The 27845-nt window shown below is 37.8% G+C and overlaps 2 protein-coding genes across 5 annotated transcripts in view; one reads left to right on the top strand and one right to left on the bottom strand.

Moving 5' to 3' along the window:
- The window catches only part of slc3a1 (solute carrier family 3 member 1), a 28852-nt gene extending 20568 nt beyond the window's left edge, over positions 1 to 8284 (top strand). Inside the window, exons 8-10 of the mRNA XM_008115722.3 lie at positions 2421 to 2567; positions 3171 to 3287; positions 4105 to 8284. Coding sequence (XP_008113929.1) covers positions 2421 to 2567; positions 3171 to 3287; positions 4105 to 4545 — 705 coding nt within the window. The 3' untranslated portion in view covers positions 4546 to 8284. The remainder of the gene's footprint in view (positions 1 to 2420; positions 2568 to 3170; positions 3288 to 4104) is intronic.
- Positions 6186 to 27845, bottom strand: part of prepl (prolyl endopeptidase like) — a 43887-nt gene continuing 22227 nt past the window's right edge. For 2 of the 4 annotated variants that reach the window (XM_008115718.3, XM_008115721.3), the window contains exons 7-15: positions 25023 to 25239; positions 22293 to 22478; positions 18929 to 19132; positions 17439 to 17614; positions 11804 to 12020; positions 10879 to 11028; positions 9461 to 9593; positions 8442 to 8524; positions 6186 to 6933 (exon numbers count right to left, since the gene is read on the bottom strand). In XM_008115718.3, coding sequence (XP_008113925.1) covers positions 6874 to 6933; positions 8442 to 8524; positions 9461 to 9593; positions 10879 to 11028; positions 11804 to 12020; positions 17439 to 17614; positions 18929 to 19132; positions 22293 to 22478; positions 25023 to 25239 — 1426 coding nt within the window. In that variant the 3' untranslated portion in view covers positions 6186 to 6873. The remainder of the gene's footprint in view (positions 6934 to 8441; positions 8525 to 9460; positions 9594 to 10878; positions 11029 to 11803; positions 12021 to 17438; positions 17615 to 18928; positions 19133 to 22292; positions 22479 to 25022; positions 25240 to 27845) is intronic. The other 2 variants (XM_008115719.3, XM_008115720.3) reach the window with 2 other exon arrangements.

Here is a 27845-nt window from a genome sequence, read left to right as displayed (position 1 = left end):
AAACAGTTTTTCAAGGTAGATAAGGTTGACCATCAGTGAGTGACCCAAGACTATGGTCAACTCTCCATATTCACTGGGGACAGAGACCCAGGAGCCATCCAAAGTGAAAAAAAAACTGAGAATAAAAAACCTCTTTTATTACTTGAGAGAACACTTCTCTAGAAATCTCTAGGATCTCCAGTGCATTTTTGTGGTCAACATCTGACACAGGTTTACCATAGAATTATGCTGGACCTATAAATACCTAGAGAAATGTATTCCCTAGGAATCCCTAGGTTCTCTAATGCAGGTCTATAGCAGAAGACCATAGGTCACACTGAAGGATCTAAATCAGGCATGGGCAACCTTCGGCCCTCCAGGTGTTTGGAGAGCCTGGAGGGCAGAAGTTTGGCCATACCAAATCTAGAGATTCTTAAAGAGATGTGGTAATCAAATCAGTGAATCAAATCAACAAAAGTTAAACTTGTACATGTGGAGTGCCAACTGTAGCTAATGGGTGGATAGGTGTTGAGGTTGAAGAACACCCTGGTAAAATGGAATCAGTCACACAATTTCCAAAATTGTGGCCTATGCAATGAAAGAAATGTGACAACCCTTCCATAAGTAAGCTACAGAAAAGTTTTTAAATCAACATAACTGCCTCTCTCCGCTTGTTCTCCTTTTTTCTGCCTTTTTAAAAATAAAATGAGGAATCCTGCTGTTTGAATTTAATATTTTGTTGCACACAGGTTTTTATTTTTGATAATTAGACTGCGCCTGACAAGGCTGTTCCTTTGTGTTTGGTGACCGCAGAACAATTTATTTCCTCGACTCCGCATGGAGCACAATCTCATTTAGCGGAAAGCAATATTAAACCAGTTTATTGTGAATATTGAGCAGTGTGATTAAAAAGCATGTGTGCACTCAGTCAATATAATAAAATTATGAATGAGACTTTTCCACGGGGGGTATAATCTATCCAAGTACTTTATCATGTAGGCCATTCCCCTCCCTCAAAACAATGCTTATCTCTCTCGAAATACTAACTTCATTAATTTAAGTGCCACAAGCTGCCATACTACATGCAAATAAGAACAGGCTATGTCTCATGTAGTGTTCAATAGATATTTTGTTGTCTGGAAAAAACAATCAAAGAATGCAATGTTTTATGTACAAAGGCGAAGTAAGGTTGTATTTGCACTGTAAACTAGTGCAGTTTTCCAGGGCACAATGCCATGAAATTCTAAGCGTTGTAGTTTGATGGGGCACCAGCACTCTTTGGTAGAGAAAGCTAAATACCTTGTACAACTACCACTCCTATGATTCCATAGCACTGGGCCATGGCTGTTAAAGTGGTGCCAAATTACATTAATTCTACAGTGTGGATGCACCCTAAGTTGGCAGTTGAGTATTTCCTCAATACAGTACTAGTGATTTAACAAGATGCTCTGTTACATCTAAAGGTAGCAGGTTAGCTTAGGATAGGTTTCCCGAGACATGAATATATCCTTGTACATCTTATTTCTCTCCCAACAGTTGGCTGAAATGATTGTGTTACTCTCCCTAATGGTATTGATGATCCTGGAGTTGGTATCTCATGGAAATATTTCATGTATTGTCTATCTTATAAAAAGGGAGACAATTAGAAAATAGGGATTGTATCCAATCGAGTGGCCTAGATGCAATTACCTCATTACATGTCTGTTGGGCAAGCAATTTTTACATTTTTGGAATTCCCTGAAGGATGGCATTTGATACTTCACTGCAAAAATAGTTTGTTCATTTTTGAAAGGGAAATTGCTGCTTACACAATGGGGCAATCCAATGTAACTATATCAGCAGTACATTTCAGCTTTGTCGCATTATTGTGAATTTAGGTCCATGCTACCAGGTAGGTTCAGTCCCTAATAGCTGTGTTTGCTAGTAGTCTGAAAGTACTAGCAGAAGAAGTAGTGAAAGCAGATATGCAATGACATCATAATGAGTTGTAAAAGTGGCTTTTTCAAAGAGAATACAAATACAGTAGAGTCTCACTTATCCAACAAAAACGGGCCGGCAGAATGTTGGATAAGCAAATATGTTGGATAATAAGGAGGCATTAAGGAAAAGCCTATTAAACATCAAATTAGGTTATGATTTTACAAATGAAGCACCAAAACATCATGTTAGACAACAAATTTGGCAGAAAAAGTAGTTCAATATGCAGTAATGCTATGTAGTAATTACTGTATTTATGAATTTAGCACCAAAATATCACGATATATTGAAAACATTGACTACAAAAATGTGTTGGATAATCCAGAACGTTGGATAAGCGAGTGTTGGATAAGTGAGACTCTACTGTACTGACATGGATATTTGCAAATTAAAATGGGTTTCTGCAAGTGGTAGAAGCTGTATGTGGAGGCAAAAACACCACTGATTTTTTACTTTTATTTTAGGTTGGAGACCTCAAAAGTGCACGAATCTCCTCTCGGGTTGGAAAGGAATACATAAATGTCATAAATATGCTTCTTCTAACTCTTCCTGGAACACCTACAACCTATTATGGTGAAGAAATAGGGATGGAAGATATCACTTCAGAGGCTGTAAGTCAAGCATTCTGAATTTTCAACTCCACAATGTGTTATTGCAGGGGTGAAAAATATCATACTGAAAACAATCACTGTGAGAAAATCTTCCTATTATGAGAATTGGATTATCTGTAGTCTGAATTCCTCATTATTTTAATGTACTTTGCATATATTTAATAATATTCAGGGTCTTGAATTATCTTAGCTTTCATGATCCTATGAACATCTGTCACATCATAAGGTACTCTGCTGAATAAAGTGATACTTTTATTCCCTATGTACATCCAGTGATCTTACTACACTAGAATAGAAGAGTAACTAGAATAACCACACTGAATCATGGAGATATACATATAGGTTGACTCACCAATCAACAACTGATTCATTGAGTTTGTTCTCACTGGGGCATTCCAGTAGGGTTTATTTATTTACAGCATTTTTACCCTACCTTTCTCTCCCAAGGGGACTCAAGGCAGTTTACCGAGAACTGAAATGAATTGCTTTTAGAAAGTAACTGCTTTTTTAAAAAAATGTAATGCTTTGTCACTTGCAAATTTGGTAACTTGCAGCAGCCATGATGGTATTCTATTCCATAATGAATAATATCTTCCCTTTTAGGCATCCTTTCCAGAAAAGTCACCTATGCAATGGGATGATGGTGATCATGCTGGCTTTACTGAGGGCAATTCTACTTGGCTTCCTGTCAATCCTGACTATCCAAATATGAATGTGCTTGTACGTATGGCTGGAGCAAATGAATTGAAAATGTAAAACATTGGCAGGAATCCTGTTAGTCATAATGTCTTAAGACTTATCACTTTGTGTTTCCTACTCGCATTTTATGATCATGATGCCATTGCCATGATCATAACTGTTCTTGAAATTCTCCTTAAAAGCCAATCAGCAATTCCATGTGATAGAAGTCTATGATGCTGGTAAGCTACATGCGCATGATGACATGAGCAGCTCCTCCCAGTATTGGGAGGATGTCACAATTGTTCATCACACTATCATTTGTTGGCAGAATGGGAGTGCCCACATTATTCTGAGGCACCCTAAATCTAACTGTCTTTTAAGGTGGATTTCAGGGATCATTTCAATAGAAGAAGCATAACTTCATCTTTGATGTAGAATCTTAACCATTATTTTCCTTAACAGGAGAGGATATATCTTGATAGTAGTGGTGATGGTTGTCATCCTACTGCTCCACCAATGTATATGGTATCTTGGAGTTACAGAGGCACCATATGCTCTCAAATATCTTATAATCTAAAATCTAGAATAGCGATACAACAGAGGGAAGGACTGACTAAGAGGTGGAAGAATATATAGAAATGTCATAATATGTGTTTATAGGTAGGTGAGTTTCAGGAATTTCAAGGCGAGTAGCAGAAGTGCCACAACATGCATGCTTTGAGAATAATTATCTACACAGGTAGTAGCAAGTAGAAAATATAGGGTTGGTGGAAGAGAGAATGTTAGATGAATGGTGATAAAGGAGGACCATGTTTTTAGCATCTAGGAAATTACTAACTGTTACAATACATTGCAGGTTCAACAGAGTCAACCAAATTCTACCCTCAACTTGTATCGAGAGCTCAATTCGCTTCGCAACAATGAGCTCCCCATTCAAAGGGGATGGATGTGTTACATTTGGAATGACAGCGATGTCTTTGTGTATGTGAGAGAAATGGATGGGTTGGACCAAGTGTTTATGATGGTTCTGAATTTTGGACAGGAGACTACAACAGATCTGCAAGCTTTGGTTCCTGAACTTCCTTCAGATGTCATTGTAAAGCTAAGCACCAACCCAAACAAGAAGGGTGAAGGTGTAAAAACGAAATCTATCAAAACTGAAAAGGGTGAAGGATTGATTTTGGAATACAGGACAAACAAGCCAATCCACAACATGAAAACTTTTGAAGAAAAATGTTTCATTGCAGAAAAGGCATGCTATTCTAGTGCCTTCAATCTACTCTATATGTATTGCTAAGTGACAGTGACTGTTTATTCCAGATCCATTAATTAAAAAGCATTTATAATTTCTTGATGAAAGGAGTGCCGATGTGTTGAAAGGCTTAGAATATATTTTGTTATCATTCCAGTACACATAAACTAATAATAGAAATGTTACACACCAGTTCCAATTCTTTACTTTATAGTGTATTTCTCCTCACGTTGCTGTAGCAGGTTATAAACATAGACAGCCTGCAGCACTATTTTCCTAATTCACAGAAAATATCCCTCATCAGAAATAAGTTCCTGCTTTGAGCTGCAGGTGGAATGTTTTTGCCATAGTTTGGAATAATTTAGTAACTGGTAACTGATTTGTTGTCCTTATTCACATACATTTTAAAAATTGATTTAAAAAATCATACTTTTAACATAAAATGCTAATAGTTATTTCTAAATAATGATTATGCTTCTTATAACATTAATTCATTCCTAGCGATTTTTTGGTCATTTTATGTTTCTGCTTTTGCTCCACGCAGTGTTGCTCCCTCATTCACATCATTCTCTAGCACTATCCATCATTTTGGTGGCTTTAAAGATGGAGTTCAGTGGTTGAATGGCTGAATTAAAGCATAGTTATGACATTAGGGCTACATATCTAACACAGGATCTTGGCCACACTCAATTAATGAATTACACAAAATATGGATAATCCAAGCTAATAAACAGCAGTAAGGGAAAGGCCATGGGTCAAAAATATGTGACAAAAAGAAGCTAGATCAGTGGTTCTCAACCTGTGAGTCCCCAGATGTTTTGGCCTTCAACTCCCAGAAATCCTAACAGCTGGTAAACTAGCAGGGTTTTCTGGAGTTGTAGGCCAAAACACCTGGCTGAAAACCATTGAGTTAGATGATCAGAAGGTCTTGACAGATCTTCAGAAAAAATAAAGCTGCATAGGTTCCTCAGTGGCCAAGAAAAAATTTATATTATCCCAGTTCCTTTCTCCAGAGTGGCTCAAACACATTACTATAAAATCATCAAAGATAAAAGTAGACTGGTTTCTTCTTCACTACTCACAATCTACTTTTGGGTAGGCAGAGAATGATTTGTAGTGTGGGACTCAACAGTGTTGTTAACATGGTCAGATTTTGTCCACTTTTTATTTTATTTTATGGTAGCAGACTGTCCTTATAGGTGTAAAGGACTGATTAAGGTTGTCTGTTTCAAAGACCTATGGAATTCCTGAATGTTTGGGAGATTTTTTAGCTAAGTAGGCTGCTGATTCAAGGCAATTCTCCCACCAACCGTGCTTGAGACAGAGGTGGGAATGAGAGAAGGGCCTCCCTGGAAAATCTTAAGGCTCAAGTGGGTTCATAGGGTAGGAGGCAATCGCAGAGATCATGGAGATAAGCAGGTCTTGAATGGACACTAGATAGAGGCATCCCAACTGTGACACACAGATAGTGCAAGTTTCCCTAAAGAGGTTCCTCTGCCATGCATTGCCTGCTTTCTCAGCATTTGGTGAAGACAATTTCAACGAATGTTCTTCTAATTTGCAGCCTCTGATGAGTCTTATCATTAATTTTCACTGGATGATACTACCATTTAGTACAGGAAATTTTCAGTTCTGTGAGTTGCAATGAGAGCACTATGGCTTGGATAAAATCAAGGAAACAAATATATGAATGAACAGTGATGGTATTTAATCAAACAATAACATTTGGAATATAACAAAAATAGGATTTCCTCTGTTTTTAAGAAAAGAGATAACTGTACAAATTAGGTAATTCTTAAAAATCGTATGATGAATAGTTTTTAATTCAGTCTGAAATATTTCTTCTGGTTTTACCAATTGGCAAAAAACTGCTCTCCATCTTCCCTGATTCACTCTTGTTTGTCAAGTCCAAGCTCGTTGTACAGAAATGCCAGTTGTGCTGCAACCTAAAACAATAAAAAACCCCTTTTCATTGTTAAAGAACAACAGGCTCATTCTTTGTCGCCTTTACCACTCTTCAGAGAGAGATTACCCGCTCTTTCCAGATCCACTGCTGGTTCTCCTCCAAAGCTATTAGTGCTCTTATAACATTGGGGATAATAATGTGGGTTCTCCTGCCATCTGAAGAGTAATCAGAGTTCTTCTTGCTCAATTCTCTTTAGAAAATGGCAGCTGCTGTAATGGGCTTTTCACTGAGATCAGAAAAGCTTCCTGTGAATTGAGCATTACTGTCAGGTATAACACAGCTTGTGATCAGAACAGCAGCAGTAACTCTGAAGGTTGTGTCACAAAATGCTTTCAAAATTGCTTTGCTTCTTTCCATGGCAGCAAGTGGGTGAAGACAGTAACTTGTTTCTGTGTATGCATTCTATGTTAAGCAGAAAACTTCTTATGCGCTCTTTCAGAACAGCTGAATTCTGCTGAACCGCTGAACTGTATAGACAGAAGCAACAATGAAATATTTTTGTATGTCCTTTTCCTACACAATGAGATTTAGGACTCCTGTTTATATTTTATGTAAGTCAAATTTATATATAAATCAAGGGCAGGTCTTGGGGTCAAAATAATGGGTTTTGACATGACTTGTGGATAAGTCAAGGGCCATGCCATGGAGAAGGGAAAGTGCTAGCCCCACCATTGACATTTTCCCATCCAGATTTTCAAAAGGTCTTTCCTCACTACTCAGAGAAGACAATGGTTCTTTTTAAAGTTATTATCAAAGTTAAGGCAAACTACTGACACTTATAAAAAAATAAACCTTTTCCTTCTCTGAGCAGAGTGGTGAAAGGCATGGGTTTAGTCCAGACATGGGCAAACTTGGGCCAGTAGACTGTTAGGAATGGTGGGAGCTGAAGTCCAAAACACCTGGAGGGTCCAAGTTTTCTCAGGCCTGGTTTGGTCTGTCCTGGGAAAGTCTTAGAAGAACCAATGACCTCCTCCTCTACTCTCTTGGTACTCCATCTGGAAACCACCAGGGTGGAGAAGGCTAACCAAAATCATGGAATCTAATCACCTATGCTTTGTTATCGATCTTCGTCTTCTTCTCCCCTTATCCCCCAACCTGTATGGTGTTCAGTCATCCTTCAAATAACATGGCAAGTATTCATTCCAGTTAGAAGACATGGGAATGCAGAAATAGGTGCTACAATTATTAGTTGGTGAATCAAAACTCTAATTTTAACCAGAAATAGTTTGTGTGTCTGAGTATATACAAAACATTTTTCTGTGCTGTTGAAATAAGTCACTGTCTACTTTCCTATTCACTTAGAATCCAGAGTAAATTAGCATAAAATGAGTTAAAATTAATTATTTCTAAGCTATGATACTGTGCATCATTAACCCACAAATCAACCCATTAAGTCTCACTGAAGGTAGTGGGGCAAAGAAGTAATTAAATTTAAGTCAGTATTGCAAAGCTGTGCTTTTTGGTGAAGAGGTTTTCTTATGAAGAAAAGTATCATGATTTTTTTTTGTAAAGCACCAATATTACTGATTGGGTATTACTTATACAAAGTGATTGGGACCAGAAATGTTTTAGATTTCGGTTTCCCCCCCCCCCCTACTTTTAAAATACCTGTTGTATGTATATACATAATGAGATATCTTGGAGATGGAATCAAAGTCTGAATACAAAATTCACTTATGTTTCATAGACACCTTATACATATAGCCTGAAGGACATTGTATACATAATATTTTTAAACATTTTGTGCATGACTATCTCAGTAACTCACGTGAACTATTTTGTATTCCAGAATTATGAATAAAGGATGATCAACTGGTATATCTATACTTAAGAAGGATGGTTTTACTTCAAACAGACTATTTTACTTCTTTATTTCATTTATATGCCACCTTTCTTTTGGTGTGGGAAGGGTAGCAATTACCTGTACATGCTTTTCTACAACTTTCGTCTACTCTTTGGAAAAAAAGGTGCATACCTGATTTAAGGACTCCTCCCATGAAGGAGCACAGTGACTCCCTCCTGACTGAACATCTAAGATAATATTAGGTGCTTGCAGTCCTGAAACAAATATAAAAGGAAACCAAATAGAAGTCAATATAAGGAAATAAAACATGTTATTCTAGATATGAAGAAGTGCATTTTTATTGGTGATGAAAGTGAAATTATGACATTATTTTGTCACAATTATTTAAAGACTGAAGACTGTTGTGGATGAAAATCTCATGCTGGTTTAGCACAACCTGGGAATCCAGGCATCAACGTGGAAGGACTATAATAATGACACCTTCACAGTACATAATTTTATGCTAGATTGCCTTCACAACATTTGCTCACTTCTCCAATATTTGCAATTCACAAGAAGCTGGAAATTGAGGTCAGAATATTGCTGGTAACATAACCTGTTGTTGTACAAGCATATGTACTACATCGTCATAGGCTATCGCTCATGCCGAGTATGATTGTCTTCCAAGGGTACAGTCTTGGTGATGGGTCCATAAGTGACGTTAGAGACCTATTCTGGATCTACATGACCTTTTCCAGTGAGGACATACACTTCCAGGTGGAAGGCAGTCCCGACAATGGTTTGCAACAAATGGATGTTGCAGAAGGGGGAATCGGTTATCGCAGAATGTCCTCTTTTCCAGTGCAATTGGAACAATGCTGGGACTCTCCTATACCCACTCAGTGGCTGAGGGGACACCCAGGCACCTTCTGGATATACCGTATTAAATTGTTCATTGTATTAAGTGAAATAAGTTTCAAGCAAATATAGTTTTATCTTCCTATTCCTACTTCTCACTTTGTATCTGTTCCACATTCTCATTAAGGTATATCTTCCCAGAGGAAGAGGTTGGTGCAATGATGGATCTCTTGTTCCTAGAACAGAACTTTCAGCTTGGCAATAAAACACAGATGCATATAGTCCTTTCAGATATCATTTTTTACATAAGAATTTAGCTAATCACATCGAACTGTGAAAATATCTAATGTTACCTTTGTCATCTGTGCTGTTGAGTTGGGCATTGTTTTGCACAGCTTTTCTAAGTTTACAAATGAATCTTAATAACCCCGCCAGAGGTACCCGTTGGTCGTTTTCAGAGACCGTGATGAAAAGAGAAGGATAATTCTAGAGAAAGAGAAACAGGGGAGAAAGGTGGGTGAGGGGGAAGGAAATGGTTGAGTTAGCAGGATGGAGTTACTGATGCCAATCTGTGCATCCATTAATTTTTAATCTGATGGAAGCTACTCTGCTCTGTCAGCAGGAGAAAAGAGCTACATGGATTTAATTATACCTTTGAAGAAATCACCTATGCCAGAGCCACACTTAATGATTATGAGAAGATGTTATCTGTGACTTAGTAAACTGTGGCATTCAATAAATAGTTGCACTTCCTTTCTGTTTAAACTCTTCTGTAAACATCCTCCACCACTGAGACCAGAAAGCAGCTTAGAGAGAAAACCTCTCTCACTTCATTGTTTCTGCATTTGCTCCTTCATCTCTCTTTCAACACAATTTAAGGATATTCTATTCTGAGGTTTAATCTTTTAATCAGTTGAACCTCTCCCCCCCCCAATGTCAGTTATTTGCTAAAGTTTATATCCTGCCCTAGGCAATAACATTTTCATATTTCATCACATTCTGAAGATAGTCTAGGTAATGTTGGCAGTCTTTCCATTCTTTCCCAATATGTTAGCTACCTCTCCCAGTTTTGTATCATCTGTAAATTTGATAAGGATTGCCTCTACTCCATCATCTAAATTAGTGGTTCTCAACCTGGGGTCCCCAGATGTTTTTGACCTTCAACTCCCAGAAATCCTAACAGCTGGTAAACTGGCTGGGATTTCTGGGAGTTGTAGTCCAAAAACATCTGGGGACCTCAGGTTGAGAACCACTGATCTAAATCATTGATAAAAGTATTGAAGACAGAGTGTCATCCCCAGGAGAGAATTTCGAATCACTCCACTTGAGACCTCCTTCCAATTTGGAGCACAGCCACTGATGATAACTCTTTGAGCACATTTTTCCAAACAGTCATGGATACATCTATTCCACATTTAATAAGTTTGCTACTCAAAATATCATGTTTTGATTTGCTGAAAGCTGGTCAAATGACATCCATAGCATTCCCACTACCTAATAAACTAGAGACCCTATATATGTATAAATTTGAATATATACGTATATATGTATGTCACACTGTGTCCAGTAGGCTTCACTACTGGGTAAGTGTGCACAGGGTTGCTGCCTAAAACACCCTCCTATTGAAATCCATGGGAATTTAAAGATTTGTTTTAGTTGGATTACATCCGTTATTGAAAACTGTTCAAACAGTTAAAAACTGCACTCCAACTGCAACACTTTCGTGACATTATATGCATTTTTGTGGTATTAAGAAAAGATGAAATGGTACCTGTGGCCTGATGTTCTGATATGGACAGTAATTTTTAATATACTCCTTGTAGGACTCATCTATTAATGGGTTGCCCCATTCTTCTTGTTCTTCAATAGTTAGGGGAAGATGTGGGTCTAGCATTGTATTTAGAACATCCAGGAAAGGGGCCTAGGAACAAAATAAACACACATATTTCCACTGTAACTTTACAAAAACAACAGTAGAGCAGATAGCAAATACAACACTGATATTTTCTAGTATAACTAACCAGATTCTACAGTCAGATCTTTGGAAGAAATGAATCATTGCATTTTAAGTAGTCGTCTGCAGATCACAGGTTTCCTTTTGCTCACTCCTGTTTTAGGCCCCATCTACACTGCCACATAGTGCAATTTCAAACTGTATTATGTTATTAGTGTATCTGACTGATATAATGCAATCCAAAGCAGTTCAAACTGTGTTATACTGGTCTATATACTGGACCGGAGAACTCAAGAGGGTTATTTGTGTGCCCTCCTAGGTGGGGTGCTGTTCTCAGAAGTTGCCCTGATTTACAATGCAACCTTGGATGAAAAGGGCAATTTAAAATAGATGGTATAACCATTTCACTGTTACTCTCCACTTTTTCTGCTCTGTAATTCAAGAAGGTACATATAGAATTTGGCAGGAAGACAAAAACTGCTGCAGTTGTGAGCTAGGAAATGTGGGTTTCAGGTTTAATCATGAAAAAGAGATGCTCAGCAAGGCAGTCTAGCCTTATGTGCTAAGAGCTTGATGGACTCTGGTTTGAAGCAGTGCTTATCCAGGCTGCTGTACTTATAATTAATTCCTGATTGTAGCAATATGTTTAGTCCTGAGAAACTTTTCTTCCAACGTGATGGTGGAAGAGGTGGGACTGTTCTGATAACTGAAGTGAGATGAACTAAAACAGTAACACTCTCACCTGCAAAGCCATAGCTCTGATAAGATGTGGATCATTATTGTAGAGGGCTCCTGCAATAACTCCTCCAGCACTCAGGCTCCTCAGGGCTGTACGCGCTGGATTGGAATATCCTAGTTCATGTAACAACCTAATGCAGGCTTGGAGATCTTGGATACCATTGTGCTTCTTCTTTAGACAACCATCTTTATGCCAACCCAGGCCTAACTCTCCTCCACCTCTGAGAATTAGAATAAAATCCTCTGAGAAACATTTCAGATTTTTAAAAAGGTAGCAACTACCTTCTAATATTGACATACCATAGAGTCTCACTTATCCAACAGAAACGGGCCGGCAGAACATTGGATAAGTGAATATGTTGGATAATAAGGAGAGATTAAGAAAAAGCCTAATAAACATCAAAATAGGTTATGATTTTACAAATTAAGCACCAAAACATCATGTTATACAACAAATTTGACAGAAAAAGTAGTTCATTACACATTAATGCTATGTAGTAATTACTGTATTTACTAATTTAGCACCAAAATATCACAATGCATTGAAAACATTGACTACAAAAACGTGCTGGATAATCCAGAACATTTGATAAGTGAGTGTTGGATAAGTGAGACTCTACTGTAACTTCCAACTGTCCTGACTGAGCATGGACAGTCCCAATTAATTCTCATTCATCCCATCTTTAACTGTCATGTCTCAATAAATTGCTGGACTGAACTGAACTGTCATGTCTCAATGCTATGGAATCCTGGGGTTTGTAGTTTTGTGAGGCACCAGGACTCTTTGGCAGAGGAGGTTAGAAACCTTTTAAAACTACAACTTTTGTACTTAGTTTATTTCAATTGCTGCAAACAGAATTGATGTTGTTGTTAATATTATTATCTATATCTCACTTTTTCTCTTTACAAAGGAGACTCAAAGTGGCTTCAAAGTACAAAAGTAATCTGCACTTAGTTTGTTCAGTAGGGTGAATACTAGAAGGAGGGGGCTGAAGCTTTCCCTTTGCAGTTGGCAATGTATTGCAGTATTGCTTTTATTGTTAGCCACTTTGCGTCTCTTTTTGAGAGGTAACTTGGGGTAGAAATAATAATAATCATCATCATCATCATCACCATCTCCCTATCTAGGGAAGACAGAATGGTCCCTCCCTGCTGTCCTTCCGGCAGCTGGCTTTTTTTTATTGTGTCAGAAGCTAGGGCTGTGGCGCAGGCTGGAGAGCAGCTGCAATCAATCACTGCAATGAATCACTCTGACCAGGAGGTCATGAGTTCGAGGCCCGCTCGGAGCCATGCTTGTCTTGTCTTTGTTCTATGTTAAAAGGCATTGAATGTTTGCCTATATGTGTAATGTGATCCACCCTGAGTCCCCTTCAGGGTGAGAAGGGCGGAATATAAATGCTGTAAATAAATAAATAAATAAACTTGAGAACATACTGCAAGTCGCTTCTGGTGTGAGAGAATTGGCAGTCTACAGAGATGTTGCTTTTAATATATTTGTTTAATGGTTTTATTGCTTTTGACTGTATTTTTAATATTTCTATGTTTAATTCTGTTTTAATGTTTGTTTGTATTTTTAGGTTTTAAATTATATACTGTGTTGCTTTTACTGTTAGCAGTTTTTGGTCTCGTTTTAGCGAGAGATAAAGCAGGGTAGAAATAATAATATCAATAATAATAATAATAATAATAATAATAATAGGCTCAGGCAACAGCAAACTACTGGAGCCTTGCCTAACTTATGTGCTTTTCCTCATTAATAGGTTTTGCTAAGTTAGCCAAATGCTGACGTTACTTGGTTACTGGTTGCTAGGGAATGTAAATGGGAAGATGTATCCGAATGTATCTTCTCCTATGAGCCTATGAGAACTTTAAGATCGTCTGGGGAGGCCCTGCTCTCAGTCCCACCTGCCTCGCAAGTGAAGCAGGTGGGGACGAGAGACAGGGCCTTCTCAGTTGTGGCTCCTCGGCTGTGGAATTCCCTCCCTAGTGACATCTGGCAGGCTCCATCCCTTCTGGGTTTTAGCAAGAAATTGAAGACCTGGCTATGTGTGCAGGCATTTAAAGAATAAGCTCTGATGGCTTCGACTTGGTCTGGTTCAAGTTTCAGCCGCCTTGAGTCCCTTTGGGTGAGAAAGGCGGGGTAAAAATGTTGTAAATAAATAAAATAAATAAATATGTGCAAGGTTTTTTGGATGAATGCTTTTAAGCACTTTATGTGTTCGATATTTTATATTGTTTTATTGTTATTGCTTAATTGCTTTTAATTGCTTTATGTTTATCATACTGTAGTGTTGTTTATTGGCATTGAATTTTGCCAGATTTGTAAGCCGCCTTGAGTCCCCTCGAGTGAGAAAGGCGAGATAGAAGTGATGTAAATAAATAAATGAATAAATGCTTCTGTGCTCATAGCTCTGAGTCCTTACTGACTCCCTAGAGTTTCAGTTTCAGTGTTGGATGTAATCAGTTGCAACTTGTTTTAGATTTGTGGCCATACTGGCTGGGAGTCAAAAAGTATCTACAGTCATCCTTCAGCATTTTCAGTCTTGATTTTTGATAACCTGATTATTCATGTATTTCATTAAAAATTTCTCTCCAGGAATCTCTAGATCCTGCAGTGTGATTCTATGTTCAGCTCACTGTGGAAGTTGACCACAGAGTTGTTCATCAAAGCCTATAAAGTGTTTTTTCAGGCCAAAAAAATGGCAGTTTCTTTATTCAAAATTTTGCACTTAATCCTAGTGAATGTGGAGGAATTAACTGTAGTTCATTATGGGAACAAAATGTTAATCAAAAGAGGCCTTTTGTACAATTCACTCTTGACTCCTCCTGCTGTTGTCATGTACTTTCAAGTCAACTATGAACACAAGTCATAGTTGACTTGAAATCACATAACATGGGGTTAACAGCATGATTTAGTCAGAGAAGATTTGCTGCTGCCATCTGCTAAAGTTGAGAAAGTATAATTTGTTCAAGGTCAACCAAAGGATTCCCGTATCTGAGCACGGATTAGAACCCTGGTTTCTTGGACCTCCACGTCTAATATCACTACATTACACGGGCTATGGCTCCTCTTATGGCCTTATATGTTAAGTCTCAAAGTGTGAACAATTTTTCTTAAGGCATTGGATAATTTCACGACTAACCGGAGATCTGAAGCTAGGGGCTTTCTGGTTCACGGTTCAGCCTCTTGGCTGTGAACTTGTACCAGCTCTCAGATGTATTCATCATTCTGCTCACTATCTGCTTCAGGTTTGTTAAAACTGCAGTGTTCTTGAACAGTTGCTGTCAGGGTTGACTGTTATTTTTAAACTGTTGTATGGTGAGTATCCCTTATCCAAAATGCTTGGGATCAGAGCTGTTTTGGATTTCAGATTTTCTTTTTCTTTTTTCTTTGATATTGGAATGCTCATATTTGCATATACGTACATATGAGATATCTTCAAAATTAGACCAATGTCTAAACATGGAATCCATTGAAGTTATGGGTACACAAGAATTGAAGGTAATTTTAAATAGTTTTGTGCATTGAACTATCAGAATTATTTAAATTCAAATAATTGTGTGTGTTGAACTATCAGAAACCAATGGCATCACTATCTCAGCCACCCATGTATTTTGGAATTCTGGATAAGGGATGTTTAATCTGTACACAGTACAATATTACAAGAGTTAAAGTTGTGTATGTGAAACAACGTTACTGGTATCAATATCCATAGCAGCAAGTGTACCTAAACTGTGGCCAGAGAATAAGATATATGATAATTACATTGAAGTAACTCTTTCTCACACACTTGTGCCCAAAGATTTTTGGTTTTGAAATACATCCTTTTTCTATGAAACAGTTCTTTGAACTCATGATTCACTTGGAACTGTGTGCAAGACATTGCTTTCCTGCCCCTCTTGTTGCTTGTTTATAGACATGTTCAGGAATATTTGGGGATATGGGAACGTGTGTACACACATCTATACCTCCCATAGCAGACCCAGTTTCCTAACTCTGTTCCAAATAAATGACTTACACCCCTTTGAACTCCTTTATCCTTTCTCTTTCCTGGAAGCACACTTTTAGCTCTTCCATACAGTATTGTATGCCAAAAATATTTCTGGTGTTCCACAAATTCTATCCATTATATTAAGAACATATTTGTTGAAGTGCTGTGTTTTTGGTAAATGTGTTAAAATGAAACCTTATTTGACAATTATTTTTTTGGCTCAAACTATAGGAGTTGGTTTAAAATAATCTCCAATTGTTTTCAAGAGTCAAAATGGTTTCCCAAAACTTAAGCTGGGTCTGTTAATTAGAAAAGCTGAATATTATGTGCAGACAGATGTGCAGTTACTCATATTTTAGAAACAACAGAAGTAACGGCTCTAAACTTACAGACAGAGCCACAACTCATATCAATTTAAGTTTTTGGATATAACCAGTTTCAACATTATACACAAGGAAGGGAGACAGATGTGTGAATAAGTTGAATTTCTGTCACAGCATGTGCGGTGGAACTTGATCTCTGGGGTCACATTTTGGGAGAGATCTGCTATAAATGCAGTAATTAAAAGTTGTCTAATTCACAGCAATGCCCTCTTCTATGTAGTATTTAAATCTGATATTGAAAAGGCTAATACAAAATAAATTCCCAATACATTGTGTATATTCTCCTTTTGAAACCAAGAAACACTGTACTAAGGAAAGGGTCTTAAGGACATGTACAGGAAATTAAATAACACTGAAACAAATAGGACTTTCAGATATCGGGCAGGATATCAATAATCTTTCTTCTATATATTTAAGTACATTTGTAAATTTCACCATTTCAACTAAACTTGAATTGGCTTCCTAAGAAACACGTTGTTTTAATTTTGCTGTCACAAATCTTGATTAACAATAATCCTTAAAAGCATGGTTTTACTGTATACAACCCTAATGTATTTTGAAAAATCGCAAGGTATAATTTTAATAAATAAAAATAATAAATAAATAGCATTTTAACTAATTATTCCAAAAAATTGTTTTGAACTATTTTTATCAACGCATTGATGATCTAGACCTGTATGTAAGAGCTGAAAATATTTGTGCTTCCAGGAAAGAGCCAGGGTAATTTAACCAGTAAAGTAGTTAAAGACCTCGATAAAAATTACAAGCGGTTCATTATTATATCACTGGCAAAATCCATAGATTTTCAAGAAATGTATGTTTCAGAGTTCCTTCTCTATGTAAATGGAAATAATCATACTGTGAATATAATGGGTGAATACCACTTTATTCCACATGACTAAAGGTAAAGCCTTGTTGAAAGACCTACAACCAGCATGATACAATAGACTTCAAAAAGTTTTAAAAATCAAATCCAATCATTATTGGTACCAAGTCAAAGAAGTGAAACTATGGCATTCTAATCTCATTAATTTAATTGTTTTATGCAGAGAACAGGCATATTAGTAGATTATTAGCAAATGGTATATGACAAACTAATAGTAAAACAGTAGCAAATATATATTTATGATGTAAGGGACCACTGAATGGAACTGCAAGCTTTATCCATAAAAAATAAAACTTTGTGAATTGGGTTCAGTCATTGCATGCATTACAAGTGACAAAACACGTAAGAAAATAATGCCATATACAGTACGAGGCTTACCTTACATGGCAGAATGCTAATATCCACCCATCATTGATTAACATGAGATTTTCTGCCTTAAAGCTCATGTTCAGGTCTATGCCATAAGCTCCATAGACATGAATCAGAAGTGGCCTCCTGCACAGCTCTATAGAACTGGCTGCATGAAAAACGGTAATTGGCACCCAAGTTCCATCCTGGAAATGAAGGAGTATTTTACATTAAAGGATGTTTCAAAGTTCACAAGGGACACGTGGGAACAAAAGCTTCAATTATACATTTTAAAGCATGTTTTTTCTTCTTATTACAGTAATTCCATGCCACTTTGACTGCACTAAAGCCCTCTCAAAAAATAAAACAGGAGATTGGCCTGCCACTGGGTTCGTTTACCAATGCGAAGCATAAAAACTCATTTAAATGCAACACCTGAGAAGGCTATACAACAAGAAAGCAACCGGCTCCTCCTGCACTCTCTAATGATAACCCATCTGCATTACGACCCAAGTAGTTTAGCACTTAAGTGCAGCAGCAAACCTTTAGTTATAAACTTAACATTTCTATGTATGTATATATTTAGTTTAAAGCCTGAAAGTTTCCTAGGAATTCTCTTTTGCATGAATAACACACTCATCAGGCCAGGGCGTGTTATTTTTTTTATTATTCTCTTGCTTCCATTTACTCAGCTTTCTTCCATTTATTTGCAATATATTATGGCTATATTAGTTCAGATTGAGTAGCCCATATTCAAAAGATTTGGGACCAATCTAGTTAGGATTTTATCAGATTTTGAAATACCTATATTTGCATATATGTGCATAATTAGATAGTGTATTTCATTGATTGTAAGACACACTCCTCCCGCCCACATATAAACATCCCTAAAAATGGGATGCATCTATAATAGCTTTTTTTCTGTTGATGGTACTGAAATGATGGTGTGTCTTGCAATTGATGGCATCTTAGAATTAAATAAATGTGGGTATCTTTGAGATCGGACACAAGTCTAAACAAGAAATTCAGTTATGTTTAAACACATAGCCTGAAGGTAATTTTATACAATATTTTAAATAATTTTGTGCATGAAAGGTGTCATTATCTCAGCCACCCATGTGGACAATTTTGGATTTCAGAATTCTGGATAATGGATACTCAACCTATACTTTTTGTATGAACATTTTCATAGTTACACATATATATTTGTTTTGGGATACTCTAGTGATCGTCCTGAAAAGTCTGTCTTATACAGTAGGACAAGACTAGTATTAATATAACAAAATGTCTTTCTGTGCCATGGGTTTTTTCTCTCATTAGAAGAAATAGAACCTTTCATTCAGCTTGCTCCAAATCAGAATTTGAAAAAGAAATGTGAAGCCCTCTGAACCCTTGCAGGGTTGCCTACTAACACTCTCTGATCTACTAAAGATGGCATCTTGAGGACTTTGTAAAGTGTCAGTCATTATTTCCCTTCTAAATGCTTTTTGAAAAGAGGGCGAGAGAACAGAGAGTCTTACCTTGCTCTTAGCTTCTAAGCGTATGGTGTGACAATTCACAGTAATTGGTGCCTCTTGTGTTGTATGCTCAACAAGGCGGTTGTCTGCCAGTGAATATGCAAAGCGTACTGGAGGTTGAACTGGGGAGATCAGCCAAAAACAGCAAGTGCTGGTGGTATGTTCAGGACGCGGCTCCAATTCAAATGAACAGGCCCAAGCAGGTAGCTGGGGAAAAAATCCAAACCAATATTATTATGCCCCTTATTTTTTTTTTCATTTTTGTTTTCTTCTGCAGAATATCTTCCATTGCCTGCTTTCCAATGAAAGGATTTGGACTTCAGGCTTAATTAACTTTGGCTTGTGCACCTGCCAGAAATTGCTTTTCTTTCTCCCTATAAACATAAAAAATACCAAGAGAAACAGTACAACAACAAGAACAATTTAGCTACCTTCCCCCTTTCTCTAAAAGCTACTGAATGAGGTTCAACATACGATGCAAATGGAAAACAAAATCCTGGTCGATTTTGAAAAAAAAAAAAGCAAACAAGATAAACAGCGCCAAATGCTCTTAAAATGCATTTTCCGTGGTTAAAAACAAGCCGCAATCAGGGTCAAACATGTTATCTGTTGAAAGAGTTTTATCTAGTATGGTTGTGAGTTATTAGGAAGTTTTTTAAAAATCTCTCTTGCTTCCCTTCTGTCTGCGCCTTCACTTTGTCTAACCTGAAACTCAGCCAAGGCAACGTCAGTTATTTCATGGAGGCCATGCCTTGGCTTTGGAGGCTCCGCCACTTACAATCCCTGCCTCTGACTCCGTTCCCAGCGCTAGCCATTGTGAAGAACAAAATCATTTTTTTGGCACAGCTACACTCAGAAACTCCGGGCTATTATGTTTTAAGTCTTAACACTCCTAGAAATGAAAGGAATCAAGATTCATTCTCTGAAAGCAGCAGGGTCTCTTACCCACTGCTTACTTTCTTTTAAGGAGTTCTGGTTAGTAGGTTGATAAAGGCTTTGGGAATTGTGGCAGTCAGAGTCAAAAAGCTTTACACAGAAAAATCGCACTCTGTGTAATTGATTAAAACCTGAAGAGGATCAATCTAAAAAGTCTAGAAACCCCTACAGAATGGGTACTATATTTAACTTGAATGGTACAATTAGGAAGCCGGTTGGAGAGCATATAAGTTTACCCTTTTATATTACAAGTATTCTAAGTGACATTTTAAAATATTTTCAGATAGCCGAGTTTTAAAGCAGGCACTATCCTGTTTTTTAAAAAGATATAATGCTTTTGCTTCTTGAGTTTTAAAGTATGAAATAAAATATGTCTAGATGTTGGGATAAGCTAAAGAAATGGGATCTCTTTAATTTATTCAAGTATACTGAGAGAAGTGAAAAATGTTAAATAAAAGTATTATTTATGTGGGATGCCTGAAATATTGTTATTGCTCACAAATTAAAATAACCAAGGTACAGCTAATATGTTCCATGTATACAAAAAAACCCCATGATTAATTTCATTTCTTTTCTCAAAATCCCTTGCTGTCATTGAATATTTGATGTGCTTGTGTGGAAAACAGTTGCGTTAACCATGACATTTTGCCAACAAAGACTATTAATTAAACTCTGCTTGCCCTGAAAGAATCCCATTAGATTTTTTTTATCGTGACAGAAGCAACTTGAGAACATACTGCAAGTCGCTTCTGGTGTGAGAGAATTGGCCGTCTAGAGAGATGTTGCCCAGCGGACGCCCAGACGTGTTAGCTGGGAAGCTTCTTTCATGTCCCCACAAGCTAGAGCTGACAAACGGGAGCTCACCTGTCTCGCGGATTTAAACCGGCAACCTTCAGGTCAGCATCCCAACCTTCAGGTTAAAAGTTCAACCGTCACATGGGTTTAACCCATTACCCCACCTTATCCCATAAGATGAGTGAGGACAAATCAAGCATCCCTTATCTGGAATTCCAGTATCTGAAATATTCCAAATAGTTTCTCTTGGTTAAATGTATATGAGATGAAGAAATGGGAGAGGGCTCCCTGCAATACTGCTGGTAAGAGTCTTGAAGTTAAAAATGAGGTGTGTGTAGCTTCACCAAACCTCTTTTGGGGCATTAGGTAGGCATCTAGCGTACATTTCAGCTAGTACAGTGTATCTTTTGATTTGATCTTAGGCTGCAGTCTTCCAGTGGATATTAAGGTTCCAAGTTTCTATGCTGTGGCTAAACTGGGGTCAATGCCAGCATACTGTTTCTGTGATTCACGCAAAAGAGTGTGTAGCTGCAGAAACAGAGTAACTTGGTAAACCTGGCAACTATATCCACTGTATCCTTGGACATGCCATTACCACTCCATCATGGATCTGATGTTCTGATGATATAATGCATGCCACCCAACCAGGAAAAATACCATCCATGGCAATACCATGAATGATAGTATCACATAATCACATCTAAAACTCTTTAAAATCCATAATACCTAAGGTATAATAAATCTGTCTCAAATATGTTACCTTTAAAAAGAAGGGATTGATACCATGTATCTTTCAGTCCACATGGACCTTATGACACTCTCCTCAAAGGTTCACAAAAGCTTTCAGGCCATGTTGAGGGGCAATAAATTCAGAAAAGGAATCACAATCACTGTAATACTCAGCATTTTTCTTCCTCAGCTATCCCCCCAAATAAACAAAGGCTTTTTTATTTGTCTTTTTAACGTGAGAAACAAACTAGAAGTGCCATCATATCTATTTTGGAAGTAGTGGTATGGTGTAACCTGCCAGTGTATGTGGGTGTAAACAATTGGTGCACGTGGATGTGAAAAATGGCCACCATCCCCACTTCTGGTCAAAAGTCACAGATGATAGTCTTACTCTCAGAGGTCCTACGACATCCTGCTCAACTCTAATCAGCAGCATGAAACTTTGCTATTATTACAGTAGGCCCTCTAGATTAGCAGATTTCACTTTTATGGATTTGATCATTCCTTTTTGATTAATATTTTATCTCGAGGAACCTCTAGGTCCTCCAGTGCAACTCTATAGCCAACATCCATCAGACATCAACTATAGAGTTATGCTGGAGAACCTAGAGATTTGGAAAAAGAACACCCCTCTAAGCATTCATAGGTTCTCCAGAAAGATTCCATGGGAAGATCATCATAGATTTGTGCTAGAAAACCTAGAGTTTCCTACAGAAATGTTCTCTCAATAAATCTTTTTTGGGTTTTTGCTACTTTTATGGGGGCCCTGGACCCCTAACCCCAATAAATGTGGAGGGGTGACTGTACATGAAAAAAGTTTTAATTTCCACCTGCTGTTCATTCATAAATTAATCCTGAAAAACATGTTCTTAAAAAGTACTATTTATATTTAAATGTAAATATTTACCTTAATTCTGAAAACTGAGTTTGATACAAGAGAAATAACATCCAAATAGAGCTGGCCGGAGAACTTCAGAAAGGCAACGCAGTGGTCTTTGAACATCTCTAAATCAACCAGTTTTGCTTTTTCTTTTACTGTGTAAACGAACCGCCAGTTCTCCAAACCACATGAGTCAACTGGAGCCTTCATCAGCTTGAAAAAAAGAAAGCAGAATGGTCCCATATACTCATATTAAAACCCCCTAAATCACATGATATCAAAGCATGTCTAGATATCAGACATTGGTTTCTAACTACTAATGTACTATAGCAATAGGTAACATTTTCTATAGCTAGCTCGATATACTAAATAGAAATGAAAATGCTGGAAAGATAGCTGTGCTGCTCAGTTTCATGGCATCTGAACACAGAGAGGTGCTTTGCCCTAATTCTTATATTTAGAGGAAATAGGGAATTATACTCTTTTACATGTCCAACTTTTAGGGAAAAGAGGTGTTCAACAACAACAGAGTTGTTGTGTTGGGTGTACACAATGAAATAAGAAATAACCAAGTAACACATATATCCAGCTTCTACTCAAGTACTAGTCGTAAATCAAGAAAGTACCCAGCTGAGTAACACTTTATTTTTGTTTTCAGCTGTTTGCTGTATTTTCACTTCCCAGCAGGAAAGACAATAAAAAGATGAAATCGACTCCAGGAGGGCAGTAGAGCTAAGCAGTGGTAATGGGCAGAATTATATTCTAGAACAATGTATATCGTAGAAGTGAATTTAATGTTAACTCTGATAAATCAATGACTGAAAGTACCCTAAATTCTACTTTTTTAATGAAAAGGAGAGGAAAAACAGCACAAGCTCAGTTGAAGTGGAACATTGAAGTTATTGTTTCGAGATAATAAACCTCTATATTGAAAGCTCTGTCCTTACACCCGAAACTAGCATAAGGAGGGCAACCCAGGTAATGAATGCCTCTGTGTAGATTTGCTGCAAGAACAAAGTGAATTGTTGTTATGGGCTGTCAGGTGGACTCAGACTTATGGCAATCCTCTCTTAAGGTTTTCTTGGAAAGATGTATTTTGAGTAAGTTTGCTTTTGCCCTCCTGTGAGCTTGAGAGAATGTAACTTGCCCAAGGTCATCCAGTGGGTTTCCATGACTGAGCAGGGATAGAAACCCCATTTTCTTGGAGTCATAGGCCCCTTCTACACTGCCATATAAAATCCAGATTATCTGTTTTGAACTGGATTATATGGCAGTGTAAACTAAAATAGCCCAGTTCAAAGCAGAACATGTGGCTTATCTACTTTGATAATCTGGATTATATGACACTGTAGAAGGGGCCTTAGACCCTTTCTACACAGCTGAATAAAATCCACATTATCTGCTTTGAATTGGATTATATGGCATTGTACACTAAAATAATGAAGTTCAAATCAGCTAATGTGGATTTTTTGCTGTGATAAACTGGATCATCTGACAGTGTAGAAGAGGCCTTAGTCTAACATTCAGGACACTACTCCACAACAGTTCCTATAATAACCAATTATTGTTTTTAAAAACCAGTCAACTGACGGATTGGTCAATTTATCCATCAATCAATGAGGAAAAATGCATTTGCTAGCACACAACGAGAAGTATGCAAAGCTCTCACAGACCTGAATGAAATAAGATGCAAAGCTAATGAAATGGTGGACTGCTGCTTTATTGGTTGTGGTTGCTATTGTGTGACTTCGAGCTATTTCTGATTTATCATGGGGTTTTCTTGGCTGAGTGTGACTTGGCCAAAATTGCCCAGTGCGTTTAAATTAGTGGGGATTTCAACAATGGCCTCCAGGCTCATAGCCCAATGTTCGAAGACTGTTTTGTACTATCTATGCATGTTCAACACAATGCACATCTTGTTACAGCCTTTGATCATCTAGTCCTTTGAAAGAAATGAATGCTTTTAATAAATGAAGAGAACTTATATTTATAATAATAAAAATGGGAGAAAGTATGATTAATTTCTATGACTAATGGCTATACTTTGAGCTCAAATTCCACTGCACTGTAAGGATCATGTGATTCAGGCTAACATCTATTGTAATAAAGGAACATACAAAAAGCGCAGGAGAAACTACCAATAGTAGATCTACGAACCCATTCCCCTAACACCACCACAACCTCAGAATTAATTGTGTGTATGTATGTGAGAAATAGTATTCTATTCTACAACATTAAAATTTAAATTGGATTCAGCTTAGGCTATATTCCAATGGTTAGCTTTTTCCTTTAGATATATTACTGTTCTATTTTGTAGAACATATACCTAAAAGGCACGAATTATAAACTATTTATTTTACTTATATGGCATCTTTCTCCCAAAGCAAGGTTGAAGGCGGCTTACAAATAAAAACTATTGAGAGCCCTATAGGAATCACTTAGTTTTTAAATAGTGTCTTAATTATTAGTTGTATTCCATGCTTTTATTTTCATCCTTTCAGATCCAAGACCTTCTTCCATTAGTACAAGCAGCTGCAGAAATCATTGCAATAAACATTTAAGAAGCTCCTCTAAAAGGCAATGTAAAAGGTTTTGCAAATGATTTTCCATACAGTGGTGACTAACTTAATACAATATATCTGGATTTGTTTAGATATTGTTTGTATTCGTTCTACTAGTACCTGAACACAGCTTTCACTAGTGAATTTGCTTCTACTAAATGTCTCTTTCAAAACTAATCAGGTTATCATCTCTTACCTTGTATCCTATTGGGTCTCCAACTGTTGTAAGAATATACAACTCATTGTTTCTATGTTCAACATGGTAAATTATTCCTTCAGTCCGTTCTTGCACAAGAAGAGGAGTCTTCAAAGGATAGCAGCAGTCAACCAACCACACTTCGGAAGTAGATTTGCTATTACTGTTTATAGTCAGAAAGTGTTTATCTTTTGTGAGGTAGAGATCCACAAAATACCTGCAAGCATAGATCCTACGGTAAACTACATGTACTGATGTTTACAAAACCATTTTCACTCAGGAAAATGTCCCTCTAGATCAGTGGTTCTTAACCTGTGGGTCTCCAGATGTTTTGGCCTTCAACTCCCAGAAATCCTAACAGCTTGCAAACTGGATGGGATTTCTGGGAGTTGTAGGCCAAAACACCTGGGGACTCACAGGTCGAAAACCACTGCTCTAGAGCAATGTTTCCCAAACTCTAGTCTTCCAGGTGTTTTAGATTTTATCTCCCATTGGCCAAGGCAGCTGAGGCTTCTGGGAGTTGAAGTCCAAAATACCTAGAGGAGTAGAGTTTGGGAACCACTGCTCTAGGGCACTGCTTCTTAAATTTGGACCCCGACCCCAAATGGGGTCCTTAGCTTAATGTTGTGGTCATGAAAGCAGTAAACATTTTCTGAATGTCATCTGTTGGCTGTTGTAGACATTTACATGAATCTGTTGTGCAGTGTTTACAGCAAACTCTCCAGAAGATGCTTCAGCTGTACTTCATAAAGGAAAATTAGCCTGTTTAGCATGCCTTGCAAATGCCAATTTGTTACCAGTAAATAATTGATTTTATACCTCTTTTATACACCTATATACCTGGGATGACATAAACATTTCTTGGGCTTAAAAGGGTCATGAGTAGAAAAGTTTAAGAATTCCTGCTCTAGAGTCGTGGTTCTCAACTTGTGGGCCCCCAGATGTTTTGGCCTTCAACTCTCAGAAATCCTCAAAGCTGGTAAAGTGGCTGGGATTTCTGGGAGTTGTAGGCCAAAACACCTAGGGACCCACAGGTTGGGAATCACTGCTCTAGAGGATTAAAGACTCCTCCTAAACAATCTGGGAGGGAATGCTGAGAAGAGAAATGGATAAGTGTGATGTCTCATGGGCCATGTAGTCCCGTTCCTAGTACTATTGTGGCAGATGAAGAGGAAAACTTGGGTTTCCCACCGTTTCAGCCAGAATTGGAGCCCTTGCACCTGCAGGATGTTTGCCCTCAAGAAGTCAGCCAAACAAGCCTTGGGCAGAATTCTCCCCTGTTCTCTCGTAAGGATAATTATAATCGAGATAGAGGCGCTAGGGAGGCGAATCGCCGAAGCGCCAGAATCGCTGCCAGACAATTAGCTGATTAAGCCTGTTTCCCTTGGGAAATCTTAAGGAGTCATGCATCTGGACACAGTATGGGTTTCACTTCTTGTTCCCCAGGGAAAGTGTTCCTTGGCGGGGAAACAAGATCCTATATAGGTGTTTACCCGCAAGGAGATCCTTGCGGAGTCAATTCGTCAGCTTCAGGAGTGAGATCATGTGTGGACTACGCTACTCCAGTTCCTTGTTTCCAGGACCTTGCCACGGACCTTGTTCTAGTTCCAAGCCTGCCTTGTTCCCCGGACCTTGCCTCGGACCTCGTTCTTGCTTCTTGCTTTTTGTTGCCACGTATCAAGTCTTGTTTGCCAAGAATCTAGTTTGTTTTCCAGCCTTGTTGTCAAGCTCCATTGGACTAAAGGACCTTGTCATTTCCCCACACTTTGCTTGGCAAAGTGTGTGTTTCGGTTATTGGATTATAACTTTGGACTCTAATATCATATATTGGACATTATTTTCCTGGACTATATTTGACCTTCCCTGAAAGGTCTACTTCTGAACTATATTCTTCACCTGTTTTATTGACTTTATATATTCCTTTAATAAAGATATTAGATAGAATCTGGCCTCTGCGCATGGTTATTGGTGCTCTGTAGCCTGGGTCCTGACAATAAGACACATTTATTTCATCCACTTCCCTAGAGCAACTAATTGTAGCATCCAAGCCAATGAGCACAACATTCAATTCATGTAATCTTGATCAAACCCAATAAATAACCTATCTCTGAGAACACATTTTGTTCCTTAAGTGTGGATTTCAACATTCTACTCTAGACTGCATATCTCATGTCTTCCTATTTTATTTCTATACATCCTACCTTTTCCCTAATTAAGGAACATATGTGGCTCGTTCCCTTCCCTACTTTATCCTCAGAAAAATCATGTGAGGCATTTTAGGTTGAAAGAAATTGACCGGTCCAACGAGTCTCATGGCACAGTGGCAAAAGATGAGTGGAGTGGCAAAGGAGGAGACATTAAGTCTGTTTTAGGAGAACCTAAAATAAATGATGTTCCCTTCTATTCTCTTGGTGCTGTTTTGGGGGAAACTGCCAAAATTCTTAGCTGCCGCCACCACTTTCACAAGCAGACATCTAAAAAGGCCAGAAGAAGAACTGGAGAGGGGAGAGTAGAGGGGATTGGTGCTTATTTTATGTTCTAACAGAGTGGACTAAGCTCCCACCTTTTGCCTCTCTAGAGAAGGGAATATTTCCTTTATTAAAAGCAAGATTACTTGCATTGATCCATGGACAAGTTGATCAGTTTTTTGGGTTAATTTATTTCCTAAAAAAAAAAAAGACTTATACAAGAGTATAAACAGTACCCTGCTCGAGCAATTGTGAGTCTGGCAGCTAAGCTTAGAAGGATCAAGGAAAACTTAGGGGAATGCTAACCCGAAAGTCCCACTGCCTTGATCCCATGACTCTGCTACAACTCTAATAC

This window comes from Anolis carolinensis, chromosome 1 (genome assembly GCF_035594765.1).
Source record: "Anolis carolinensis isolate JA03-04 chromosome 1, rAnoCar3.1.pri, whole genome shotgun sequence".
Classification (NCBI taxonomy): domain Eukaryota; kingdom Metazoa; phylum Chordata; class Lepidosauria; order Squamata; family Dactyloidae; genus Anolis; species Anolis carolinensis.
The sequence above is the reverse complement of the archived record's forward strand: the minus strand, read 5'-3'. Positions and strand labels throughout refer to the sequence as shown.